General features: G+C 41.2%; 1 protein-coding gene across 2 annotated transcripts in view; it reads left to right on the forward strand.

Moving 5' to 3' along the window:
* ASCC1 (activating signal cointegrator 1 complex subunit 1) overlaps positions 1–26,488 on the forward strand; it is a 185,569-nt gene that overhangs the window by 77,828 nt on the left and 81,253 nt on the right. Inside the window, exons 6-10 of one of the 2 annotated variants that reach the window (XR_011364260.1) lie at positions 3,133–3,269; positions 3,592–3,711; positions 20,093–20,217; positions 22,773–22,852; positions 25,909–26,036. Coding sequence is in view for 1 of the 2 variants with exons in the window: in XM_069980538.1 (XP_069836639.1) it covers positions 3,133–3,269; positions 3,592–3,711; positions 20,093–20,217; positions 22,773–22,852 (462 nt within the window). In the remaining variant the exon portion in view is untranslated. The remainder of the gene's footprint in view (positions 1–3,132; positions 3,270–3,591; positions 3,712–20,092; positions 20,218–22,772; positions 22,853–25,908; positions 26,037–26,488) is intronic. The other variant, XM_069980538.1, reaches the window with a different exon arrangement.

A 26,488-nucleotide genomic window follows, 5' to 3' on the forward strand; every position in this document is an offset into this window, starting at 1 on the left:
AAATGGCTGGGCCCAGAGTTATCTACAATTCCAGGCATTACAGCAGAGTATCAGCAGTAGTATACATAATAGCACCTGCCTAGAGCCCTTACAGCACTATACATGTACATGGGTTGCAGATAGTACCTCGTTGTCAGAGTCTTGTATGTATAGGGGTTGTAGTGTAATTAAAATGTCTGTAAATCCCACTTTATTTCTACCTTGTTTAAATTATGTTGATAATAAAGCTGCCTTTCGCACAACTGAATTGGTAGTTATGAAATTTTAACAGTTTAAATGTTCAGATAAAGAGGTCATACGATAATTCGAAGTATAATAACGCAGCATTTTATTATATTTTTTGTGTGTTTTTACTTTGTATTAAGCCCAAGTTTGACCTTGTTCCATAGCAGCTTTCAGTTGTTCTCATGTACTAGTGAAAAGTAGGTTGTGGGTTCTATTCTCTGCTGTGCTTGTATTTGGCCATTATTTGTGCCTTCATTATGTCTCACTCTTGTGTTTAAGAGAACATTTGGAAGCTGAAGGTTATATCCCCGGCCTCAGCCAGCCTTTCTCTGCAACAGCAGAGCCATCAGGAGCTAGAGCAGTCATTCTTTTGTATAGATTTATTGTACGCTGTGCATTAATAAATACGCTTTTAGGCTTTTATGTTTACCACTTATGCCACGTAGCGGAATGTTAACTCCTTGCCATCAATCAGGCTTCTTTTGGAAATGATACATCTGTCGCTTCTTCTGGACCATTTCATAATCATATACTGTCATAGGATAATGCTATAAAAGACAGCTACAATATCCGGCTACAGCCCATTTGGTTTAAGTCCTGAGTATACAAGTTATCTTTTCAAGATTTAACTTTTTTTTTTTTTTTTTTTACTTTTATTATTTCAATTTGTACAAGTATTATGTTTATAAGACAAATCTTTTTTTATTCAACCATAAACTTGCTTAACGCCCTGTTATATAGCCAGATATTTTCCATGAAACCCAGGGTCAGGGTCTGCCAAAAAAGGAACCACTGCGACTTTCAGTTGTAGCTCTCTTAGAGGGTGGTCCTGAGCAAATAATAATTGTATGTGTTATTTTGTGGTTAAACCCTTAGGGCCAGTTTACATGGTGTAAAATTGGCGGAATTTCACAGCGGAAGTCCGCCTGCTTCAGCGTGACACTGCTTCTCTGTGGGAGGGCTTGCACGCCTTTTCTCTCCGCAGCTGTCCACTCAAAGGATTCGGTCGATTTTACTCTGTGTGAACTGGCCCTTAAGGTTAATCTGTCAGCTGCAGTTCAGGTTCCAAACTGCTGACTCTGTTAGGTAGCTATTAAGGCAAGGAGACGAATGATACTTTTCATATTTCTGTCTGTGCTTCTGTAACATAGAAAAATTATTTTATTCCCTGGTGCAAAGTATCAAAGAGGCTTTTCCAAGTTCCTGAAAAGTAGCAAGATGGAATGCCTCCCCTCTTCCCCTCCCATCCCTACCCTGCTTTATTGACAGTCAGTCCCAAGCTGGGATGAGGATGGCAGTAGGAGCGAGGGAGATTTTTGACACTTTAAACTGAAGTTTTTTTTCACATTATGGCGGTATAGATTGATATTTTAAAAGTAGTGTGTCTTCCTAATCTTACAGCTATCTAACAGCTTGATGTACATCATGGTCAGCCTTTCTGTCAGGGGAAGCACAGAAAGGTGTTATTGACATAATTGCAGGTAGTCTTTGACATTTAATGAATACTATATTAGTGTGTTTGTAGGAACAAATCCTTTCCATTCAGAATATTTTCTGGTCTGAGAGAAGTTTCTCCTGTCCTTGCAAATTGATCTCACTAAATAGAAGCTGTAAAGATGCCAAAGCTTATAGAGGGTACCTTAAAGTTTAGTGTCTGCTTACAGGTTATTGTATTTATGTCACTTGTAACATTGCAATGCTCTTCTCCTTCGTCCATGTGCAAACACAATGAAGGTCATCCATTATTAGATTCTTATCAATGGCTTGGAGAGGGATTATCATAGATTTCAGGCAGCCCAGCCTAGAGCTCATGCATAGTCCGTATAGATGATGAGATCCTGTTTGTCTTTTTCATAATTAAAGAAGGTAAACAGGTAGAGTGGAGAAACGGCATTTAATGTTATTGGATGGTGATGAAGGTTCAATGTGAAGCCTTGTAGTCTAGTCAAATTACTTTAATTTTAATGTTTGTGAAAGTGCTGTGAATTTAACTGTTGTGTATATGGTAGACATATCTTGGGTTTAGAAAATGTTTAATAAGACAAATAGGGACCTTTAAAGGGAATCTGTCACTAGCTTTATTCCACCTCTCCGCTCGGAAGAATTGACATGTCAATTCTCCTGAGCGAAGAGAGGAGGCACAAGCCCTCCCATAGACTGCCAGTATGACAGGGAGGCTGGCGTGATTCTGCTAGTTTTACTCTGTTTGAACTGGCCCTAAACTAGGCAGCATAAACTAGTGACAGAAATGCTGAACAGATCGCTATATTACTTACATTGTTTGCTCAGCCGTTCTCCTAATATGTAGGAGAATAGGATTCTTGCTGCATTCCTCCCCCACCCTTCAGCTGCTGATTGACAGTTGACTGCCTATACACAGCATGGATAGATAACTGCCAATCAGGAGCTGGTAGGTAGAGTTATCTGCTTCCTTTAAATATTGAGGACAATTGGGCTTATGCACATAATGGAAAGGACTACTTTTTGTCAGGAGGATATCTCCGCATGAGCTGCACAGAACAATGTAAGTGATAAATCATTCTGTTCAGCTTCTCTGTCACTAGTTTATGCTACCCCTACATAGGACACCATAAACCTACTGAGTCTCTTTAAGGAAAAATTGATTTTTTTGCGGCAACATATACAGATCACGCATAATTTTCTAAGTACCTGTCACTGTCTGACCATTTCCAAGTAGTGTACTCAGCAATGCCATCTAGAAAACAGTTTCCTGCTGAGTCTAATGAAAAATAAAAATACCCTGCACTGTAATATACATTATAGTGAGAACTGATTGTGCATGAAGCAGGGTTATTGAAAGGAATGGCATTTAGAACAAATACAATCCCACTTTCTGTCAAAGATTGTCTCTTATTAATCTTTTTCTTTTTTTGTGTGTTTGAATAGGACCATGGATTAGACAGCTCCATTTTCCAGAACCCTGCAAAGCTCCATCTGACAATTGGGACCTTGGTTTTGCTGAATGAGAATGAAGTGACCCAGGCCTGTCAACTTTTACACAGCTGCAAAGAGGAATTTCTTGAGTATGTAAAAATCATTAATTAAAGAAGACCTCCAGGCAGCCTTGTTAAAAAAATTACTTCCAAACAATGCAAGGTTTTACAGTAGTCCTGCTTCTATGATGCTGCTCAGTCTCTCTTGCTGTTCCTCTTCCCGTGTACTGCTATCAGACTACATTTCCCAGTAGTATTTGCAGTACACTCTCAGAATGTCCTGTTTCTCCCTCCTATACATGCCCCGCCTCTCTCTTTCCATGCCTCTCCCCTCCCAATGTAGCAATTTTTACATTATGAACATTAACTGTTTAGCAAATGCTAAAAAAAATTTTAATTCTTCAATTTTAAGTAAAATTGCTGCTGGGAAACCTATGAAGGTGGAAGTATCAGGAATCGAATATATGAATGATGAGCCCGCAATGGTAGATGTCTTGTATGCCAAAGTCCAGATGAAAGATGGATCAGAAAGGTTAGTTTTCCTGCTTTTTATGTACATATAGGGTTATTCAGCACGACCAATACTACACATGAAATGTAAATAAATTTGCATAACTTTTTAGGGTAATTCCATCACGTTTTTAAAGGGAACCAATCACCTCAAAAATGCATATCCAGCTTTTGAAATGTGTTGTTAGACCACACAGCACACTTGCCAGACACGTTTTCATAGCCTCCCTGCCTCCCCCCTGTAAGCCGCAAAGTAACTATATAAAACTGGCGCCCTGTATGCAAATGACCTCAGGTAGTCATCCGGGCGGTGTGCGGCTAGCAGGTAGTCACTGTCCCCTGGGTGTTCTTCCGCTGTTATCACACCCCTCTGGGCGTGATTCAAATGGCCGAGTAGCTGTGAGGTCACTCGGGAGCGACCCGTCCCCGAAGCCGCCGCGCATGCTCAGTACAGCCGCCTCCATTCCGGATGTACTGCGCCTGCGCAGAATTGCCTCGAACTCTGTTATCTCCGGCTCACACTGAGTTTGAGGCTATTCTGCACAGGCGCGGCGGCTTCGGATACGGGTCGCTCCCGAGTGACGTCACAGCTACTCGGCCATTTGAATCATGCCCAGAGGGGTGTGATGATAGCGGAAGAATGTCCAGGGGACCGTGACTACCTGCTAGCCGCACACCGCCCGGATGACTACCTGAGGTAATTTGCATACAGGGCACCAGTTTTATAAAGTTACTTTGCGGCTTACAGGGGGGAGGCAGGGAGGCTATGAAAACATGTCTGGCAAGTGTGCTGTGTGGTCTAACAGCACATTTCAAAAGCTGGATATTCGTTTTTGAGATGATTGGTTCCCTTTAAGCACAACATTCAGTACTGCAGAATCTAATACAAAGATTTCACTACGCTATGGATTTCAGTATTTTGTATTGTTTACCTCCACAGTTCTACCTTTGGAATAGGTTTTGCTTGCAACAGCTATATCATAAAAACTAACATTTCAAACTGAGGTTTCTTAAATTTACAAAAGATAACTTATTTTATTGTAGGGATATATTTCAGATGTGGGATGGACCCTTACTCCCTTAACTTAGTTACTCAAACTGCATAGAATCCAACATATTTGGAAAGTCTTCAGACCTTTTTACTTTGTTCACATTTTGTTATGTTGCAGCATTGTGCTACGTTTTCCTCAACTAATCTGCATGCATAGTAGGCAGAGATTTTACAGGCTGTAGCTGCTTATGGCATGCCGTGCAGATGCCTTATGGGGTTGATAGCAGATCTGAAAGGGAGAGGTACAGTGTGCAATCTGAAAGTCAAGATGATGGCTAATCAGAGGTCACATGACCCAGATGCAGTAATAAAATATGTGGATACAGCAGAACTGCGATGAAACAGATGAAACCGCCGGAATAGTGAAAAGTTTGCATTATAGTGGGAGCGCGAGTGGGAGAGGGGCATGGTCTGCATAGAGGGGTCTACAGCCCTGTACTCTGACCCAGGAAGCCTTTCTCACCTTCCAAATTATAGCAGATCCACTTCAGGCTGGGGCTAACATCAGGGGACAGGACTGTGGAGGTAATCTCTTCATAGCTGTACCCCCTCTCTCCCCGGACAGAGAGCGCTGCTATACTGTGCGCACATCTGTACTGCTCATTCCTTCATGCCCCCTGCAGTCTCTGTCCGCCCTTGTGTTTCTTTTCAAGAAATGCATCAAGACCCCCTTGAACTTACCTAATGAGCCAGCCATCGCAACATCGCGTAGCAGAGAATTCCATAATCTCATTGTTCTTACAGTAAAGAAAGTCTGTCTGTAATCTTGGTAAAACAGACCCCCTGCTTTTCAGAAGCAGTTTTACACAGTTTTATTATTTAGCTTATAAATGTACATTTTATTTCTACGACACAGGTACATAAATTTAACTTTATTCACATTTAACTTAATGTGCCATTTTTCTATTTTCCTGTGTAATTCTACTACTAACCCCTTTACATTAATTAATATACTAAAAATGGTCCCCTGAGGTTTTTTTTGACCCAATCTAAGTATGTTCCATCAATAACCACCCTCTGTTTCCTATCACCCAGTCAGTTACTTACCCATTTACTTATATTCTCCCCAGCCCCAGCATTCTCATTTTATGGACCAACCTTTCATGCGGCACAGTACCTAATACTGTTGGAAAGTCCAGAAACACAACGTCCACAGCCTCCCCCAGGCCCAGTCTGTAACTGACCTCCTTATAGAACTGATCAGATTAGTCTGACAGGACCAAATTCTATGCTGGTGCTCTGTGATAAGGCTACTTTAACTAAGGGCCCTATTACACGGCCCGCTGTGGGGGCCACGAGAGCTGCGGGAGGGCCGATCTGTAGATTGTCCGGGTGGCTCATAGAAGAGGGCAGCAGTCTGCTGCCGCTGCAACTATATCTGTATTGGGATTTTAGAACATGCTGAAAGACAATGATCAGCTGACATTGTGCATGTCGCCCGATCGTTGCTTTTCAACAAGAGCTGTTTCTCTAAGTGATTAACATTCGGAACGGATGGTACAGTACAGCCGATAATTGTTTTGTATAATAGGACCCTAAGATTCTCTACAATAGCGTCTCTTAGAAAACCCTCAAATGCTTATACACAACATTTTTGACTCTTGTTTTCTTTTTGAAGGTGCGTTCACACGTACAGGTTCTGCAGTAGATCTGCAGCAGATTTGATGGCGCAGATTTTATTTGCTTTTAATCTTCGACTTTAAATCTGCGCCAATAAATCTGTTGCAGATCCTGTACGTGTGAACGCACCCTAAGGATCATTTTACACGGCCTGATATACTGCTGTGTACATCCGCAAAGGCTCTATTCCAGTGCCTTTTGTTTCTGAGCTGGAGGAGTCCATTGTGTGTGGGGAGATCTGTGCTGTTCTCTTCCTGGATGCTAGATGACTGTATATGAGCAGCAGTGTAATATGAAGATATCGGGGGACATTTAGTAAGTGCGGCGTTTTTTACGCCGGACTTAAAAATGACCCCGCATCTCCAGTGCAACGGGGATTAATGTAGAGGCGGACTGCCTCTACATAAATCCAGTGCGCGTCGGTGCGCACAGCCGAAAACCTACGCCAGCTGAGGACTGGAGTAGGTTTTCGGCGTATCTTTTGGCGGAACGGATGGTAAATCGCGCGGACTCTGCGCCCTCCGTTCCGCCCCCTTCACACCTCCTCCCCGCCCCCCCGGCATACTTGGCGGAAAGTGCCGATTTGCGAATATTTTATTCGCAAATCGGCCATTTGCGAATAAAATTATGCGCAAATCTGCACTTTCCTCCGAAAAACATCCGTACGCCGGATGATACATGTCCCCCATCCTGTGTAATAAAGAGGAGGAGGCGGAGAAGACAAAAGTAGTGTAGCAGTAATCTCTGTCCTCAATGTGGTGTTTTCTCTCTGGGAGAAGATTGTGTGTTTTTCTTCAGTGTTCTATGGCTGCAGCAGGCTGTGTGTGTGTGTGTGTGTGTGTGTGTGTGTGCGTGGTATGGCTGCAGCAGGCTGTGTGTGTGCTATGGCGTGCCCCCACACCCACAGTGACCCCTCTATGTCACTATGTGTGACTTCTCTATATCACAATGTGTAACTGCCTCTATATCACTATGACTGACCTCTATATTATTGACCCTATATTACAGGTATCTGGCATTGTTAGCAATGTTTCTGTGAGTATGGTAAATATTTAGTTAGAAACTTAGAAGATTGTCAGCAGGAAAAGACCACCTGCTCCTTCGAGTCTAGTTGTGAGTAGTTCAGGACATGGAGGCTGGAGACTGGCTGCATCCACTGCACACACAGGAGAATCTGCTTAATATCTTTCCTCATTTCCTCAGAAGTCGCCCCAGGATCATGTAGGATCATGAAGGAGCAGGAGTCGGACTCGGGAGTCAGAGTCGGTCCTGATAAAATTTAGGGGTCGGAGTTGGAGTCAGGGCTGCGGCTTACCGACTCCACAGGGGAAAAAAAGGTACATCGCTTGGAAGACAACCATACTTAAACAAAAAAATAACTTCAAGACCCAGAATGTATGGTGAGGAAGGGGTTAAATGTGAGGGATAGTCAGAAGTGTTTTATTATGTAATCTTTAGACCATGTTTCTGTGACATTTGTAGCAACATTCAATTCTTGCTAGGGTGCCATGACTTGACAGCTAACACTTGGACTGAGCAGGCTTTCTTGCAGGTCTAGAGGATTTGTTCATTAACAATTCTCCTTTGGCATCCACAGTATTGACTAGTCTTGTTTACTAGTTACATTCAGTAATTTAATCCTACAATTTGCTGCTTGGCTGCACAGTCTTTTGTCTCAGGGATGTTACAGTCTTTAAGTAGCTCACATGTGAACTTCTAAACGTCTGAAATGTTGTACTCGTATCCCTGTGCACCCAGCATACACCGACAGATACCACTATATGCTCCTAATTGTAGAATGTGGGGAAAATGAGCTGTTTCATGACAGCAAGTGTAATACACCAATACAGCAAGTAACATTAGGTTGAAGATTTCATTAGTAACTATTCTTTACCTGACTCCTGTTTTTTAATTTTTTTCTTTGAATGCTTTTGAATGTCTTTTTCTGGTTTGAAACTTTTTGGCTTATTAATGTTTTCTTTTATCTTTATAGCGTTTAGACATCTCTACTAAAATGTCCTCTGGTACTGTTCTAAGGCTTGCCAGGTTCTACAGTTTGTATAAGTGCAGTGTGCAGTATGCTTATAAGCTTCCCCAAATAGTCACCGCTGACAGAATTTTGCAGGTCATTTAAAGCTCTGTACCAGAAAAATAAAACTTTATCCGACAATTAATCTGCAAAGTTTTTAGGCTGTCCTTAAAATGTCACTGTTGTTATAACTTTCAAAATCTAAATCAACAATAGATGTGAAATAAAGCAAGTTTGCAATTTACATACATTATTTTGTTGTTGTTATCATGCTGTAAACAAAGCTGAACTTACCAGAAATCCAGGTCTAGTCTCTGTGAGTGCTCAAATAGCCCAGGATACACAGGACTTCCTGTTTTCTGACTGTCTCCTTTTACCTGATAGAGGATATTCTTTGCCAGTTTGGGAACTTGGTGTCATCATGTACTTGTACTACATGGTTGCCCATTTGTTTGAAGGGGCTGCAGCTAGTAATACAATTCCCTTTATATGGTGCTGGTGGTGCTACAGATACAAATCTGTTTCGGAAGTAGGAAGAGTGACAAGCGGGGAACAGGAAGAGATCACATTTGGAGCTGTGGGAGACCCAGGTTGGTGAGTATGTTATTATTTTACTTTCATGCCAGCCACCCTCAGCAACGTATAAAGTTTTTTTTTCTGCTACCCGTATAACCACTTTAATTAGGCAAACAATAGGATTATTGACAAGCATCTAAACAGAAAATATATTGATCTATTAGTTTCAATGAAGGGCAATGAGATTCTCATGGGAAGATGAGAAATGCTTTCCTTTTATAACAATTCCGGTTTTAATTACATCTATTCCATAATGAATTGGTACAGATGCAATCGTTTACATCCACAACCCAGGACAATAAATATATAGAACAACTCCCATTTCAATTACCAGGCATTTATTTTCACATTCTTTCTTAGGGCTTTCTTGAATTATATTTTCTGATTCAACGGCAAAGTCAAACAAAACATCTATATATTGCAGCTAGTATATCTCATTGTGTCCAATTAAAGTTTCTAAGTTAATAAAGTGCCATCTTGGCTTAATGCATTAGTCCTAATGTGGTATGGCAATAATGTAATTACATTTCTTCATCCGTCTTCCTCCATTCAGGACTGGTTATTTTAAAAAGCAGTGATGTAAAACCAGAAGGATTATAGAAAACATATGAGAATGCTCCTGCAAATAGCTCTGTGAGAAAACAGTGTATATGCTGAGCAAGCTCTTTGCTGTTCCGTATACTTGTGCTGAGAAAATAATAAAGCACCGCGACATCATTATGGAAGTCTGCCTGGGTTCTTCACCAATAACTCAGTCTCCAACCCCTGGAATTTATTGTAGATAGACAAGATGTTTAAGGGCGTTTTAAAGATTTAATAAATATGGCTAGAATACAGGAAAACCTGTAGTAGTCTAACATTACCATATGGTGAGGAATGTTGGTAGGCCTTGGCCTCTACCTGAGAGTGGTTCCAAGTATAGCACGTGTCCCACAGTATTACTTGTTAAAGAAGCATTCCACAATTTGTTTTTTGTTCTTCTGCAGACTGGCGCATTTACCCACCAATGACGATCGGTGTCCTGTGGTGCGGCTTCAGTCCAGTCCAGAGGCGGCGGTCAAAAATCGCGCACGGTGATGTCACAGCTATTCTGACCACTCTTCTGTCTCCAAGGCTTTTGAAGACCAGAAGTCAGGATCTCCAGTGCATCTCTATGAGAGAGCTCTCATAGACATGCATTGGAGACTTGTGGAGCTGAAACTAAAGAGGTCATGTGGGCTCCCGCAGGATTTAAATGGCGCCACAGGACCGAAATGAAGCCACTCTACGAGACACCGATCATCATTGGTGAGTATATGCGCCAGTAAAAAAAAAAAAGTAAAAAACTATATATACAATATTATAACATACAGCTGATCTGCCCTTTTGTAACTGTCCTGTATGAGAAAAATATAACCAGGCAATAGATATTGAATCCCTTCCTGTTGGTAACATAAATTATCATTCTGCAGTCCTAATGCGGTTACTGTAGGCAGTCGTTTCATGTGCCCTGCATGGTTGTACTGCTTAGTAGCCATCACTTTTATCAAGCTGTCACACTTAAAGCCTGACCCTTTACTGTGATCAGGAACTCATTCTGGATCCTAGTGGTTGCGGAATCTGTATTCTGGCAGTTGACATAGAAACTTGTGACCTCAGTGATGGATGTCACAGGAGTCCCTTTAGCTGAGGGGGTTAGTGGGCAGAGGAGACATGATCTCATGATCATAATCTATGACTAAGAGACAAATGGTTGGAAAACCATCAGAGATTAGCTAGTCAGGGGTTATAAAATCTTAAAATACAGTTTATTGTTTATATTTGTCATTTAAAGGGGTGCTGACATTTTTTTGCTAATACATTAATAAAGTTATATTGCTTTGCTATATCATTTTATTAAAATAATATATATAATATTATTTTAATATACTATATTAAAATATAACATAGGGTCGTGCCAAGAATTTTTTTCGGACATGGTTCTATTGGGACCAATTTGTCGAGACGGATGAATACAAGACTCTCCTGGCTCAGTGAGGTGCAGCCTGTTCTCTTCCCCCCCCCCCCCAATCCCTCCCTCCTCCTTCCTCTCTTCTTCTCTTTTTCTCCTTTTTTTTTTCCTTTTTTCGTTTGCTCAGTGGCTTCTCTTCGGTCTCTGACCGAGTAGTAGCAAACTCCCTGCTCCTACAGACCTGCGCAAGAGCTCTCCCATAGGAAGCTATGGAGTGCATTTGTTTGGTTCAGCACAACCGTCAGCCGTTTTTGTTGTCCCCCCCTCTTTTTTTCTTTTTGTTTTTCGCTCCCGTTTACTTGGGTTCCTCTTAATTGTACCGTTTCACCCTGTTGGGTGTGGTTTGTGCTGTTGTTTTCCTTTTACAAAATTGTAAAAATTTAATAAAATTGAGAATTAAAAAAAATATATATATATATAACATAGTATATTGTTTTATCCACATATACACTTCCATTGACTGGCAGCAGTAAGGGATGCAACATGATTGCTTTGATTGGTAGCCTCTGCACAGTGAGCTATGATTGCTGTAACTGTTTCCTCTGCTAATGGTTCTAGCACACTCTGCTGATGGTTCTAGCACACTGAGCAGGAATAGCACTTTCTGCTGATGGTTCTAGCACACTGAGCGGGGATAGCACACTCTGCTGATGGTTCTAGCACACTGAGCAGGAATAGCACTTTCTGCTGATGGTTCTAGCACACTGAGCAGGAATAGCACTTTCTGCTGATGGTTCTAGCACACTGAGCCGGGATAGCACACTCTGCTGATGGTTCTAGCACACTGAGCAGGAATAGCACTTTCTGCTGATGGTTCTAGCACACTGAGCGGGGATAGCACACTCTGCTAATGGTTCTAGCACACTAAGTTGGGATAGCACACTCTGCTGATGGTTCTAGCACATTAAGCGGTGATGGCACATTCTGCTGATGGTTCTAGCACTCACCGCTCCTTGTGCTTGGGCTGCTGTGCACAGAGTTCATGTAGGGTAGCTCCATCCCTTCCCCCCTTTCCCCAGGTTCCCCTTTTCTGTATAGCCCTGCGCTGAAGTGCTTGAGCAGAGCAGGGTAACAGGAACTGAAGGGCTTAGATAGCCCTGCAGTTCCCGATACAAATGTTTGTTGCCCCTTATTTTTTATGTAAATAAAAACTATACATTTATTTCAAATAGGTTGTATTGCAAAGTAGTAGAACTAGATTAAAGCAATGTACTTTAGACATGTGGTCTGTATCTTTTCATATTTGTGTGATTTATAGGAATATTTAGTCTATACTATCTGTAATCTTAATGCATTGACATGTATGGATCGCACTTTTCTTGCCAGTGTCGGCTACAGTGGTGCAAAATATATAAACCAAAATAAAAATAAATAAAAATTAGACTACAAAGTCTAAAAATAATCCTAGAAAAAAGGAGGGTAATTGAAACGAATACTATTGTCAAACATTCAACACAGCATAAATACATTTGGTATGGGCTTCCAGGTTTCAGAAACATCAAACAACTGCAGTAATTGCTTAATCGCCACAATGCTTCTAGGCTCCCTAAACATGGCCCGATATAGGGCTCTGCAAGGATGCTAGTGATGCTCGTGTATAAGGGCATTTACACTGAATAACCACTGAATTAGGAACACCTACTAAATAATGGGTTGCTCCACCTTTTTGGACATGCAGGGAAACAGATGCCGCAAGATGGCGAACATCTTCAATACTGAGTTGCCTAACTTAATGCCCATGTTCCAAGGCACAGGAACAGATTTCATAGCCTGTTCCAGCAATTCACAAACCCGTTGCTTACACTATGGGGTTACAGTGCAGTTAGTTTGGGGGCCAAGGCAGTGTGAAGGGTCATGTTCCTCTACCCACTTCCTAGTGGTTGGTGCCTAACGACACAGAACATTTTTCTTTTGAAAGATGGCACTGTAGTTGGGGGAAGATCTCCTAAAGATAATGTATGGATGCAGACACTTAGTTAACAGGTCCTTATATACTTATATAGGTTTGGGATATGATAAACAACAGTCATAGGCTTGCCAGTTAAACACTACCCAGACCATGACACCACCACTACCACTGGCCTGTGGAACCCTATGGTGCACCCAGAGGATAATGCTTTATGCTGATTACACCAGATGTAAACCTGACCATCTGTGTAGTTCAACAGAAAATCCAACATCCATTGATGTGGTCCAAGCAATTAGTTGTTTGCAATGATTTATAATCTTCGGGAAACCATTATTGGTCATAGGTTATAGAACCCCAGTCAGCATCCAGTACACTGCATGGGTGTTGCTGACATCTGCTTTGTTTGTCTGCTATTGTACTACTGGGTCAGTTGGATCATTGTGGCATGCCAAAGCTGAGATACCAAACTTGCCACTGGATGTTCACCTCTTGGATCAATCGCATGTGGCCTGCCACTATGTGACTTTTTTTTTTCAGATGTATGTCTATGATTTTTCCAGTCTTAGTACATTCTTGATATTGCGGCTGTTTAAGAACTATTGGAAGGAAGTAAAAAAAACAAAAAAAACAACAACTATTGGCACTACCTCTCTGGACCCCAACAATCTACCCCTGTCCGAAGACACAAAAGTCACCTGCTGTACAGAGAATAGGTCAACACTTCCATGAAGCGACCATGACATGGTATCTTGTTATAGCTTACAAGTAGAGATGAGCGAACCGGGTTCGGGTTCGAGTCCATCCGAACCCGAACTTTCGGCATTTGATTAGCGGTGGCTGCTGAAGTTGGATAAAGCCCTAAGGCTATGTGGAAAACATGGATATAGTCATTGGCTGTATCCATGTTTTCCAGACAACCTTAGAGCTTTATCCAAGTTCAGCAGCCCCAGCTAATCAAATGCCGAACGTTTGGGTTCGGATGGACTCGAACCCGAACCCGGTTCGCTCATCTCTGCTTACAAGATGTTTGGCGCCAGCTGTTCCTAATGCAGTGATTGGTCAGTGTACTTTAGCAACTTTCTTTGTTTCAGTTGATTGTATTTAGTTCTGTAGCTCAGCCCTGTTTACTCAAATGGTGTTGTGGTGCATACTATATACAGCCCTAAGCACATAGACAGACTTGCATTGATAGCTTATCCTAAGAACAGACCATCAATGTTAAAACCCCTTAAAGCCCTCTGATATTAACAAATATTGTCACTAGCATTTCAAGTTTCTCTGTTTGCTACTGTTTAAAACCACTATCATTTTGCCACAGTCTACGATGCATCTATATTGTCCATTGCTTTTTATTGCGCTAAGACAAACGTCTAGACATGTTAATTCCAGGCTTTGACTAATCCTCCTATGTGATATACAGTATGCTAAGATATTATAGGAAGTCTAATAGGGAGTCTTTCTAGTAGAAATATTCTAATCCCCGGTTTAACTTTTAACAAATACGTAGAGTTTTGTGGAAATGTGAATATAGGCAGTTATTGGCATTTTCTTTCTTTTCCTATTATATCCCAGTGTAGGCATAAGTGAAATGCTATTGCCATACAATTTTTGTAAATGCATATTAGTATGTTATGGTTTTCTACCAGGCTATGCTCCCTATTATCATTAGTCGTATCCCTAAGATAACACCAACTCAAAGGCACCCTGGTAGCTTTTTACTGTTATTTGGGCATAGAGGGAACAAGACAATTGGGAGTGCCTTTCCTGTAATTTACAGACTGGTATACCATTTGATCAAAGGCAGCTTATCATTTCATTTAGGTTTGTAAAGGTGCTACCGTTCTCAATCCCCCATGCTCCACTTCTGCCTTGGTGCTGCCTTTGAAGTATACCTTCAGAGATGGGAGCTGCGCTCATCTCTTTACAACATGTAGTGGGACCAGGCCCGCTTCTGCCATGAGGCGGAATGAGCCTTCCGCCTCAGGCGGCATATTTTGCGGTCCGGCAGGGGGGCGGCATTATGTCCCCCCTGCTGTCATTTTTGTTAAGTATCACTTAACAAAAATGACAGCTGCCGCTCACCTGTCCCGTCGCCCGCGCTCTCCACATCCCGTCAGGTCCCGCGACGTCACCCCACAGCCTGGAGGTCCGTGACAGCTGCAGGGTGACGTCGCGGGACCTGACGGGATGTGGAGACAGCTGAGAGCGCGGGCCGGCTGCGGCGTGGGACAGGTTAGCGGCTGGCTGGGGGACGTCAGAGGGGGGCGATGCCGGCCATCACTCGGGGGCGGCCGCCTGAGGTTTGCCTCAGGCGGCAGAGACCCCAGAATCGGCCCTGAGTGGGACTAATTCCCATCCATGCTACTCAAGCTGGGATCTGCATTAAAGGGGTTATCCAGCGTTAGAAAAACATGGCTAATTTCTTCCAAAGGCAACGCGACTCTTGTCTCCAGGTCAGGTGTGGTTTTCAATTAATCACCATTCACTGCAATAGAACTGAGTATTAAAAACTGCACCCAAACTGGAGAAAGGAGTCGTGCTATCTCTGGAAGAAAGTAGCCATGTTCATCTGATGCTGGATAATCCCTTTAAAAAAGTGATGAATTTAGCCCATCTCATCCCCCCGAACATGGATTTTAAATCATTATTTGCAGAAAAACCTTAGCATGTAAACCACCTCACAAATTCCCACAAAAAAAACAACAGAAGCCTTATTCTAGTCTACAGGTCTTGAGTCTACATAAAAAATACTGCAAGTGAAAATACCTTTTCAGAGCACATATGACACCACTTATTCTGATTAATGGCCAAATCATTTTGTTCAGTCTTTTGGGATTTCCGTTTTTTTTTTAATAATTTTTAGCCGTTTCCTTGCTTTTGACAACACAGTGGTACCTTGATTTAATAGTAACTTGGTTTAAGAGTGTTTTGGTTTAGGAGCTCACAGTTTTTCAAAATTGTGACTTGGTTTAAGAGCATTGCTTTGATTTAAGAGCCCCCTTATACTGGGTGGGAGGGCAAGTGGGGGAGGGGCATGGTCTACATAGCGGGATCTACAGCACTGTACTCTGACCCAGGAAGTCTCCCTCACCTTCCAAATCATAGCAGATCCTCTTCAGGCTGGGGCTTGCATCAGGAGACAGGACTGTGAAGATAATCTCTTTAAAGCTGTAACCCCTCTCTCCCCGGACAGAGAGTGCTGCATGTATGTGCCCACATCTGCCCTGCTCATTGCTTTATACTCCCTGCAGTCTGTCAGCCCTTGTGTACCCATCCTTTCCATTATAGGGATCTGCAGTTCCATCCTGTATCTACAAACAGCTGCTGCTTTTCAGGCTTATGCACTTTCTACACATTATACTCCACATGCTGATTGCTATACTGTACAGTAACTTATACTATGACTTATTCAGCTGTTTGTTTTACATGTTATTCAGAATAAAAAATAAATTTTTTTTTGGATGTGGAACCAATTGTTTGCATTTCAGTAATTCCCTAAAGGAAAATTTGCTTTGGTTTTAGAGTGGATTTGGATTACAAGCACAGTCCCGGAACGGATTATGCTCGTAATCCAAGGCACCACTGTATTGTTGTAACCCCCACAGAAGCCTATTGTACTTATCTATGGCGTCAGAATGTCCATTCAAAAATATTAGAGGTCCTATAACATTAGTGTGAACATAAAGTTTTGCATAGTTACTTTATTGTTTATACATTTCCAAAAGCTGAAACTTTGACGCTGATAAAGTACAGAATAAAACTCATTTTTAGTTACGACATTGTGTTAGCTACTGCCAGCTGAAAGAAAAGAAAGTACAGGCAGTAATTTTGTAATCACCCAAGCCTTACTTTTATAGTACTGAGTCATTTGAATTAAATAGGTGCAGTGCTGCTGGCAAGGTAAATAATTCGATAGGCGGCCAACAGCTGTCTATGTAATATTTTTGATAAACTACCACCAAGAATGGATTGAGGTAACAAGAAATTCTCTGTACGATTCACTGCAGACTCCAGTGGTATAAAGGAATAGGGACACATTTCTGTAATCTGTATAATAAAAGGAACTGTACAGACAGGGATCTCCTACATACAAGCTCATCATTGTAGATATTTTTGTTGCATTGTGTAAACTATACATATACATCTAAGACTAAGCTTAGTATGGCCAAAATTAAAAATTAAATAAATACACTTTTTTTTCTAATCCCTTTGCCCATACCCATATGTTGTAATGCACAGTCTCAGACTTTGTGTTTAGTCCCTCTTTTTAAAATGTGGCCTGCCAATCAACCAATCTATGCAGGTCTACCATTTTATATTGCCTGGGGAAGATGTAGGGTCAAGTACAAAAGTAACTACAGTATAAAATTCATTGCTGTTTGGAGTCCTTAAGAGCGGGAGAACAGGACCCCTTTGTGTTATGGCACATCATGGGTGGGTTCACACATAATGTATCCACAACGGATTTTACGCTGCTAGTTCGCAGTGAAATCCGCTGCAGATACCTTCACTGTCACTTCAATGAGATTACATACTCACAGCGGAATTGTCATCCTGCTGCGAGTATGTAAAGGTTAACCCCCTGCGGCCCGGTACATACATTACCGGTCCGCACTTCAGCTTGCTTTGGGGTTTCTCAGAGTCTGGACGTCCCACTCAGCCAATCATTGCGCTGCCCTGCTGCACCGACTGATTGGCTGAACAGGACGTCCAGATGCCGGGAATCCCTGAAGCAAGCCGGAGAACGGACTGGTAATAAAGAATATAGACAAAGGACATGGGATAACCTATGTGACAACTACTGCACTCCAACAGTTTACAGTGTAGCAGTTTTCCATCATCACATGTTCAGAATTTTAATATTTTTTTTTTACCTACAGTATTATTTCTTGTGAACATTTCCTGTGTATCGGTGTAAAGCCTTTTTAAGCACTTAAAGGGAACCTGTCACCCCCCGTGCCGGGGTGACAGGCTACCGACCCCCCGTTAGAGCCCCCTATACTCACCTAATCCCGCCAGGTCGGACTCTCCTGTCATTCTCTATGGGTGTTGGACTCATCTCTCAGCACGCGCACCTGGCTGCTGCGGCTGAGATCTCCGTCACCCCGACAGGATCCAGAAGCGGGACCTGGCGGGATTAGGTGAGTATAGGGGGCTGTAACGGGGGGTCGGGAGCCTGTCACCCCAGCACGGGGGGTGACAGGTTCTCTTTAATATAATATTTAATGCTCTTTATAATATGCTGATATGAAATGACCAGCTTTTTCTTTTTACTATTACTGTCTTCTATTCCACTGAGTAATTGGAAATAGTTCTCTTACAATTACTGTGGTGCAGTGTGAATCACGCAAACAGATTGCTTTCCAGCCACCTCTTGACCTCATCAACTATGCTTTCAATCTATAGAGTTAATGATGTCCTACTTTAATTTCTAATTAGTCTAGCTCACTTGCTGAATTTGCTTCAAGAATTCTTTGATTTTCTGAACAACAGGTAAATACTATGGTAATAACAGTTGTTTTCTGCCTTATAAGCTTCTTCTTCCTTCTCCACGCCATCTGTGTGGTGACATTAGCTGACCCTACACATTAAAGTTGTCCAGTGATCTAATGTGTATGTGGGCTGCCAAAGAAAGATAGGAATTGATGGATTCTAATGTGCATCATATTACTGAGATACATTAGCCCAGATGTCCAAAAATTGTCTATGAATGCACCAGATTTATCACAGTGTATAATGTGGCATGTGTATTTTTTGTGCGAATTACCCCAGAATTCTGGCACATTTATATTTGTAAATCTTCCCCATTTTACTGATCAGAGCTTAGAGCTTTTTAATTTCTTTTTTTCTTATTGTAATTTTGGTACTTTACTGTGGGCATAGTGAGCTGGTTTTAGCATTATTTGGACATATGGAGGGAGATTTATCAAACATGGTGTAAAGTGAAACTGGCTCAGTTGCCCCTAGCAACCAATCAGATTCCAATTTTCATTCCTCACAGACTCTTTGGAAAATGAAAGGTGGAATCTGATTGGTTGCTAGGGGCAACTGAGCCAGTTTCACTTTACACCATGTTTGATAAATCTTCCCCATGGTTTACATCAGTTCCCGTGGATATAGACACAATTGTCTGGCCATAACTGGGGGAAGGTTTTTGGGCGTGCTCTATGACATGAGCAGATCAATTCACAGGGAGGCTGCACTCCGAGCTTTAGCTATTGTGAATGGTGGTAGATCCTGTTTTATCTATATACTGGTGTCACCTTTGTAATGTAATCCTGTCTGTCATAATAAGGAGACGATTGCTAGAAAGGGATCTGTACAGAACAGTGTCAGATTATTATTATTATTATTATTAGTTGCCAAAACGAAAACTGTAAGATTGAATGATTATTTAATTATATAGATAATATAAAATATGGAATTGGGGAAAAAAATTTACTAAAAGTTTTTTTAAAAATATGTTTGACATAAAACAGGATTTAAACAGTGAGTCAATTTCTCATGGAGCATCCTATTAATTGGTGTATAGCCAGGCAAAATGCAAATGGACTGCTCTTAAATGGGTTTTCATCATTTCATTAGTCACAAATTGGTGGGGTGCCGATATCAGCCACGCCCACAATCACTGTCAATGAAGTCAGCTCCTTCTGGCGTCATTCACTGTGTAGTGCGGGTGCTGGGTGTCGGATATCCTCTGGATAGCTCATTGGTAGTATGTTTGGCCTAGTAAGCCCCTTTTTGCAGAATATTACATTGGCATGAGCTGCGTTTTGAGCATATAAATGTTTTGCAGTTGTTATAATTGTGCACAATTTCTGCTTCCTTATATTGATGTTAGAGAAAAGAAAGTGGACATAGAAGAACATTCTATGTCTCTAATCATGATTCTCTTAACCCATGTATTATATAGCAGATGTCATGGTCAAAGGCGTTCATCAAGAACAACCATTTCCTTTTATACTATGAATAAATGGCGGCATAATTTCAAGTTAACATATTCTAGCTTGGAAACCTCTTGTCTGTCATGTTTTTAATGCACTTAAACTAGTTCTCTGAATGCACTGGCCCACATTCCCATTATCTCACAAGGGATCAGTTTCTCTTACTCTGGCAGCTTCAGGGACAGCACTGTACTTGATGTAGCTGTATTCTTTTCCAGCTGATATCTAGGTGTTATGCAAGTGAATTGCAGAAGGTATATAAAATCTGTCCCTCTCTCACGCAGGTTGCAGCTCATAGCGGATCGTCTCATGCAGAAATTTGTGGGCTCAGGGCTGATGCTAAAAGAGTGGGACAGAGTGAAACTTCACGCTACGGTTATGAATACACTGTTCCGACGCGACCCCTTAGGCAAGTGTTTATGTCTTACTGATGGTGATATAAAGATGAGAATGTACATATTGTTCATTTGATTCATCTCCTCTATGCTTCGCTTTCACATTTTGCTGTCTTCACATTTGTAACGCACAGAAAGGCAAGTAAAAGTAACAGACAAGTGCATCCAATATACAGAGATATTCCTTGACAATGAAAACAATGTTCCATGCCAGAATAGCAGAGGAATAGGGTAGCGACTTGATAGCGTGTGATAGATAATAGGCTTTTATCCTGGTTCAGAAGTTCTGAGTTCTGACAGTGTATGAAAACTTTTATCCATGTTTTTCTATCAGTCATTAGTGCTGTAGGCTTATCATCGGAATAAACATCTCTGGATCTTGGCTGGTTTTGTTCTGTAACTTTTCAAGTACTTTAACAAGTTTCGCATAGTCATGATGGGCTATAACAAAAAGCAATTTACTAAAAGAATACTAGACTTAATCTGGGTTCACATGTAATTATTTCAGCTGTACTCTTGTCAAAATGTAACAAAGATCATAGCTATTCATTTCCCATTAGAGCCAATATATTCTGTATTGAAGTGAGAACACTATAATCCCTCGCATCACATACATAATGAGGAAGAGGGTAAGCTCATGAAATGTATCTAGTTTAGCAGTAATATTTTCTACAAGCAGCTAAAGACTGCTATACACACTACTATTCTATATGCGACTGGATTGAATGTGTAGGTCCACATCTGTTACATTGTTTCCCTTAGTTTTTATTCACATGTCTGTAGTGCGGTCTGTAATTGGGGACTGCAATGTGGAGTTGCGTCCATAGTTGTCTGCAATATGTGGGTACGTACGAAAGTGTGAATGAGGCCATTCAAGTAAATAGGTCTATAATGCTGTCCACATTCACAGGTCCGCAGTTGCAGACAGAACTATGGACATTTGAATAAGAGTGGTCTGATAGGCTATGGAGGGGTGTAAGTATTAGCTGCCGCAGTGTGACTTGCAAACCCCTTTGTGCATCTCTTGATGTCTCAGTTCCGGGACAAACAAATCTCCAGCAGTGATTAAAGGGAATCTGTCAGCACCCAGACCTGGCCCGAGGTGCTGACAGCATGCAATAGGTGATAGTACCCTAGTAAGCATGGTACTTTTACCTAATGTGTCAGTGGAGGTGATGCTACACAATATCAATTTTCTCACTCTAACGAAGAGTCAAAAAGGATTTGTGGTGTAGCGCTCATGCCTTGCTCTGTCACGCATCATCACTACTTCTTCCTCCTCCCTCTTCTGTAGGGTTATTCTCTGCTGCCTGGCCTCCTGCACACTCACGCCATCTACCAGGTCTGCACAACCACTGCGTATATTAACTTGACGGTTGATGCCAGAGGTGCACGGAGCAATACTTGCACACACCGGGTAGATGGCACAAGTGTGCAGGGCCGGGCAACACAGAATATTTATACGGAAGAGGAAGGAGTGTTGAGGCGTGCCAGAGTGCTGCAGGCACTTATACCTACCCATCTCTGTGACCCCACAGCGCCGTATTACCTTTCTTACACCCCTGCCGGTGTCCTCCAGCTCTCCCTCTAAAACACAAATTTGGTCACCTCTCCTACAACACTATTCACACTAGACAGGTGCCCGTTGCTATGGCTGAAATTGCAAACACACAAAAAATTCAAAAACACAAAAAAGCACAGCAGTCACTGACTGGCTGAGTGGGCAATCCATCAGTCATGACATACCAGGAAGCTGGAGGAAAATGAGATTTGGTGGGTCTACTTTCTTTATTATGATCCCCTCTGTCCCTGCCTGCATCAGATTTTTTTTTTTCATTTTTGCCAGACTTTTCCTTTTAGTTTATACTTCGGGCTCCTTAGAGGCTATAGAGACAAATCATTGTTTTCTATGTGTGTATGTATTATTTAATATGTCACTAAAGCTCTTTGAAATTATGTTTTAAATAAGAACTGTAACTCCTTCATGTTTGCTGTGCAGCATTAGATTGTGCTTTGCCTGTAATAAGCTCGATAGTGTTTATCTGCCTCTTCGGGTCATTATGATACAATGGCTAATAAGAGCGCAGTCTTCCGGCATTCCGATGCTGCGTGATACACATAAAAATCAATGCTGCCGCTAGTAAAGTAACTGCTTTGTTGCAGCAGAAACAAGGAAGCCATTCTGAAAGCAATGCTGCACTGTAGTCCAAATAACCTGCCTAGTCATTACAGTAATAAGGCTCTATTATACTGCATCTGTAATGTGTTTATGATGTATTCCCAATCAAGAGGTTGAGATGAATTCTACAAAGACGTAAAGATTCAGCAGAGGTACAATAAAGCTTGAGTAATTAACAAGTCCTATTACTTTATTATTGCTTTAATATTGTAAGCAAACGTAACGACTTCTCTTTATTAAAGAAACAAAACTTCAACCTCTTTACCGCCATAATATGGATCTTTATCTACCGCCACCACGCTCACCTGTATGATAGCATTGCCGCCTTCTTTTTATTACTATCATTTAGGGCTACATAAACACTTGGTTATTTGCTTTTATATCTTACAGCTGAAGAAAGATCCGCCATAACCCATGGAAAACCTGGCCAAAGAGAAAGAGAGTCGTTTGATGCCAGGAATGTTCTGAAGGTCAGTGAGAAATGGTCATCAGTAAAACAATAACATTCTCCATGCGATTACATTTTTTAATTTTGGATATTTAATTTAATTTTGGACATTTAAAAAAAATCCAGTTTTATGGAAATTGAGCTTGTACTCAAGCTCGGATATCGGATTGTTAAAAACTCGGCACACAGATATGTAAATGATTGCAGATGTGGTCTGATTACGCACTGGGTCTTGCCACAAGAGGGTGTAAAAGAGGGTGTTTCCCTTGTTGTCCTATAAAAAGGCTCTTGGAGGCTGCTTTTGGGTGACGTACCTCTTTGTTAGAGATTGTTGACTACTAGAGATGTTTTTAGGACACATTCAAAGGTATTTTGGCTGGTTGACAGACTTTGGGAGGGGCACATCACTGGACAAATTGCCCACCATGTAGGTTGTTCTGAGCAAGTGATTATTTGAGGACACAGACATAGCGAGGAGGTGGCCCAGACAGTTTGATCTGCCGACAAGCACAAGTACCTCTTAATTTGTCCACCATCCAGACACAATTGGCAGCTTCATAACATATCTGTATTTTTGCCTGGACCATTTCCAGATATTTAGCAGAAGGAAATGTGTGCTGCCATTGACAGTCAGCCATTTGCAGTGGTGTCATGAACCAGAAACTGGACTGCTACAGATTGGAATGGTATCAAATTTACCCAATGAATACTAGTTTTGTTTGGAATATGTCAATGCTTGCTTTTAAGTATTGATGCCTTGTTGTAAGCACTTTAATCCTGCCTTTGTTGTGGAGTAGCCCATTGCACCAACTGCTGGTGTGTTAGTCTGTGGAGCCATCACATACAAGAGTTGGTCACCCTTAGCAGAGCTCAAGGGACACTAACAGCTCGGTGATACCGTATGTGCAGGACATCCTGTGGTCACGTGTTGCCTCTGGGGCTTCCAGCAGACATTTTGTAGCAAGATAATGCTGGCCCACACAAAGCAAGGGTTTTCCTGTATTGTCTCTGCCAGATTGCAAAAATTCCTTGTAAAGGTAAATAGACAGTTTTCTCAATAAAATCTACCATTATGCTTTAATATTGTAATCACTTATTATATGAAAAATTTTATTTGATTCAAACAACCCATTTTGGTTCTTTATATAATGAGTGTATGATAAATTACTACTAATAAAATCTACTCATCTGGTTATTGTTAGTGAACAGAAACAAAAAATTCAAATACTGAATTGTGCAACTAACACAAGTGCAAAAACTTACTCATGATCTGGGGCACACGTGTCAAACTCAGGCCCTCCAGCTGTTACAAAACTACAATTCCCATCATGCCTGGACAACCAAAGCTAAAGCTTTGGCTGCCCAGACATGATGGGAATTGTAGTTTAGCTGGAAGGCCTGAGTTTGACACCCCTGATCTGGGGGATTGTTAGTCTCTGGATAAAACAGGAAGGTTTTTCATTTTCTGGCAAGCATGCAAAGATCTTGAAAATGGTGATAAATTGAATTACAAAGTATATTTGAAAGAGTCATTCATCACATGTTAAATTAGTGAAATCCATTTTGGATTCCAATGATGATAGTGCTTGAAAAGTGTAAAAAGGAAATCTATACATACCTTGTTTTTCATTTTATTTAGGCCACATGATTATGTGTTTTTGTCATCTGTCACCTGCAAAAAGAAAAATAATGTTCTAGAGTTGGAGTCTGTCTTTAGTTGCTGATGAGGAAATATACAGTGTGTGTCATAGAGATAATACCCTCTAGAACAATGGCAGGTGTGATTGTATTTAGGTATATATAGTGTTTGATTATTTAGTACTTGTATGTCAGTCCAATCACATAATTCAGCAAATCTTAGTCCAACGCCTTTTCCTGTATCATATGGTGTTCTCAAGTAGGGAAGTATAGGAGTCCTGATGGGTCATTTTAGGAAAGGATTTTATGCATTAACAGGAATACTGATCGAAGTCATTGAGTATCCTTGACTTTATGTTTAGTTATTAAACTTAAAGGGGTTGTCTATGACTAACAAAAAACATGTCCGCTTTCTTCCAGAAACAACACCACTCTTCTCTCCAGTTTCGGTCCGGTTTTGCAGCCCAGTTTTATTAAAGTGAATGGAGCTTAATTGAAAAACCACACCCAAACTGGAGATGAGAGTCATTCTGTTTCTGGAAGAAAGCGGACATATTTTTCTAAATATGGATAACCCATTTGAAGATTGACTAGTAAGTGGTTGGTGACCTGGATAACTTTTGTGCAGTGGGCCACCAGCTTCATGTTATAGGATCTTTATTATCATCGTCTACCAAAGGACAGGAAAAAAATACATAGTTTTCCTTGATAATGGTATTTTTGCATGGGATTGCCCAACTACTTTTTACAAAAAATAATTAGTGTAGATGAGCAGAATCTCCGGGAGTGTTTTCCTTAGACTAAAAGGAAGTCAAAATCATCCTCTCTGAAAGGAGCAGTTTTCTTATACTCTTTGTTTTCTAGTAAATCAATCATCTCCCACTCATCATCCACTCCTCACCCACTTACTTTATAAAGTACAGCTGAGCAGTAGCATCCTTCTTCAGGATGGATGAGCTACGCCTGGTTTTTGTCATGTTTATGCCTAGTATTCATATTATAAAATCAAATTTTGTTGGTGGAAAAATTACACTCAAAAACAATACTAAATATGTTATACGACAAAACAAAACAAATGATTGTCAGATGGAAAAACAGACTGGCGATATTTATGTTAGTTTTATATGTTAGTGATTATTATTGCCTTTCTATAACTATTCACATTACCTACAGCACAAGTAACAGAGTGGATAATTTCATCTGTATATTTTAGATGATTCATGGCCGACTTGACTTACCATGAGGTATTGTTCTCATTGCTTTTTGGATGTGTGTGGGCAGTATTGTGGGCATAATAAAGTATTCCTGACTTGCATATTAATTTTAACTAGAATTACTGTAACTGCCTACTGAGTAAAGAATCTAAGCTTTCCTTTTCTTAGCGTTGTACTATACTTTGAATTTTTTTTTTCCTTTGAAATTTTCACCCGTATCTGCAAGAAGTCCACATTAAAAAGTGTACCTGATTCCCTGCTAATCCGGAAGTTTGGGTCTCCATGGATATAGAGACATAATGAGACTGTAATGCATGTGATCCCTTTGAATCCAGAAGCAGCCCATCATGACAGGTACACTTTAAAGCCATTTATATTGACACACTTCTTTTTCTGTTCGATTTCCATTGATGTTTTTGCTGTTTAAAAAAAGCTTCACTTCATGTGGTAGCTTATATGGATTTCTAACAGATTTGTAAATCACTTCATTTACCACAGAAAAACAGCTCTAAAGTCTTGGCCACTTGGTGTCTAACTTTCCTTCAAACTTCTGTTTAACCCCTAGACGACCTAGGACGTACCGGTACGTCCTGGAAGTCTGTCCCCAGACGACCCTGGACGTACCGGTACGTCGTGAGCTATGAAGCGCGCTCCGTAGTGGAGCGCGCTTTATAGCAGGTGGGGTGGGCTGCAATCAGCAGCCGGCACCTCACCGTTAATGACACGCTACAGCATGCCATTAATTCCTTAAATGCCGCGAGGCCCCTGTCACTTACCGATCGGGACCCCCCTAGTGTGACCGGGGG

The sequence above is a fragment of the Dendropsophus ebraccatus genome, chromosome 8, assembly GCF_027789765.1.
Source record: "Dendropsophus ebraccatus isolate aDenEbr1 chromosome 8, aDenEbr1.pat, whole genome shotgun sequence".
In the NCBI taxonomy this organism is placed as follows: Eukaryota; Metazoa; Chordata; class Amphibia; order Anura; family Hylidae; genus Dendropsophus; species Dendropsophus ebraccatus.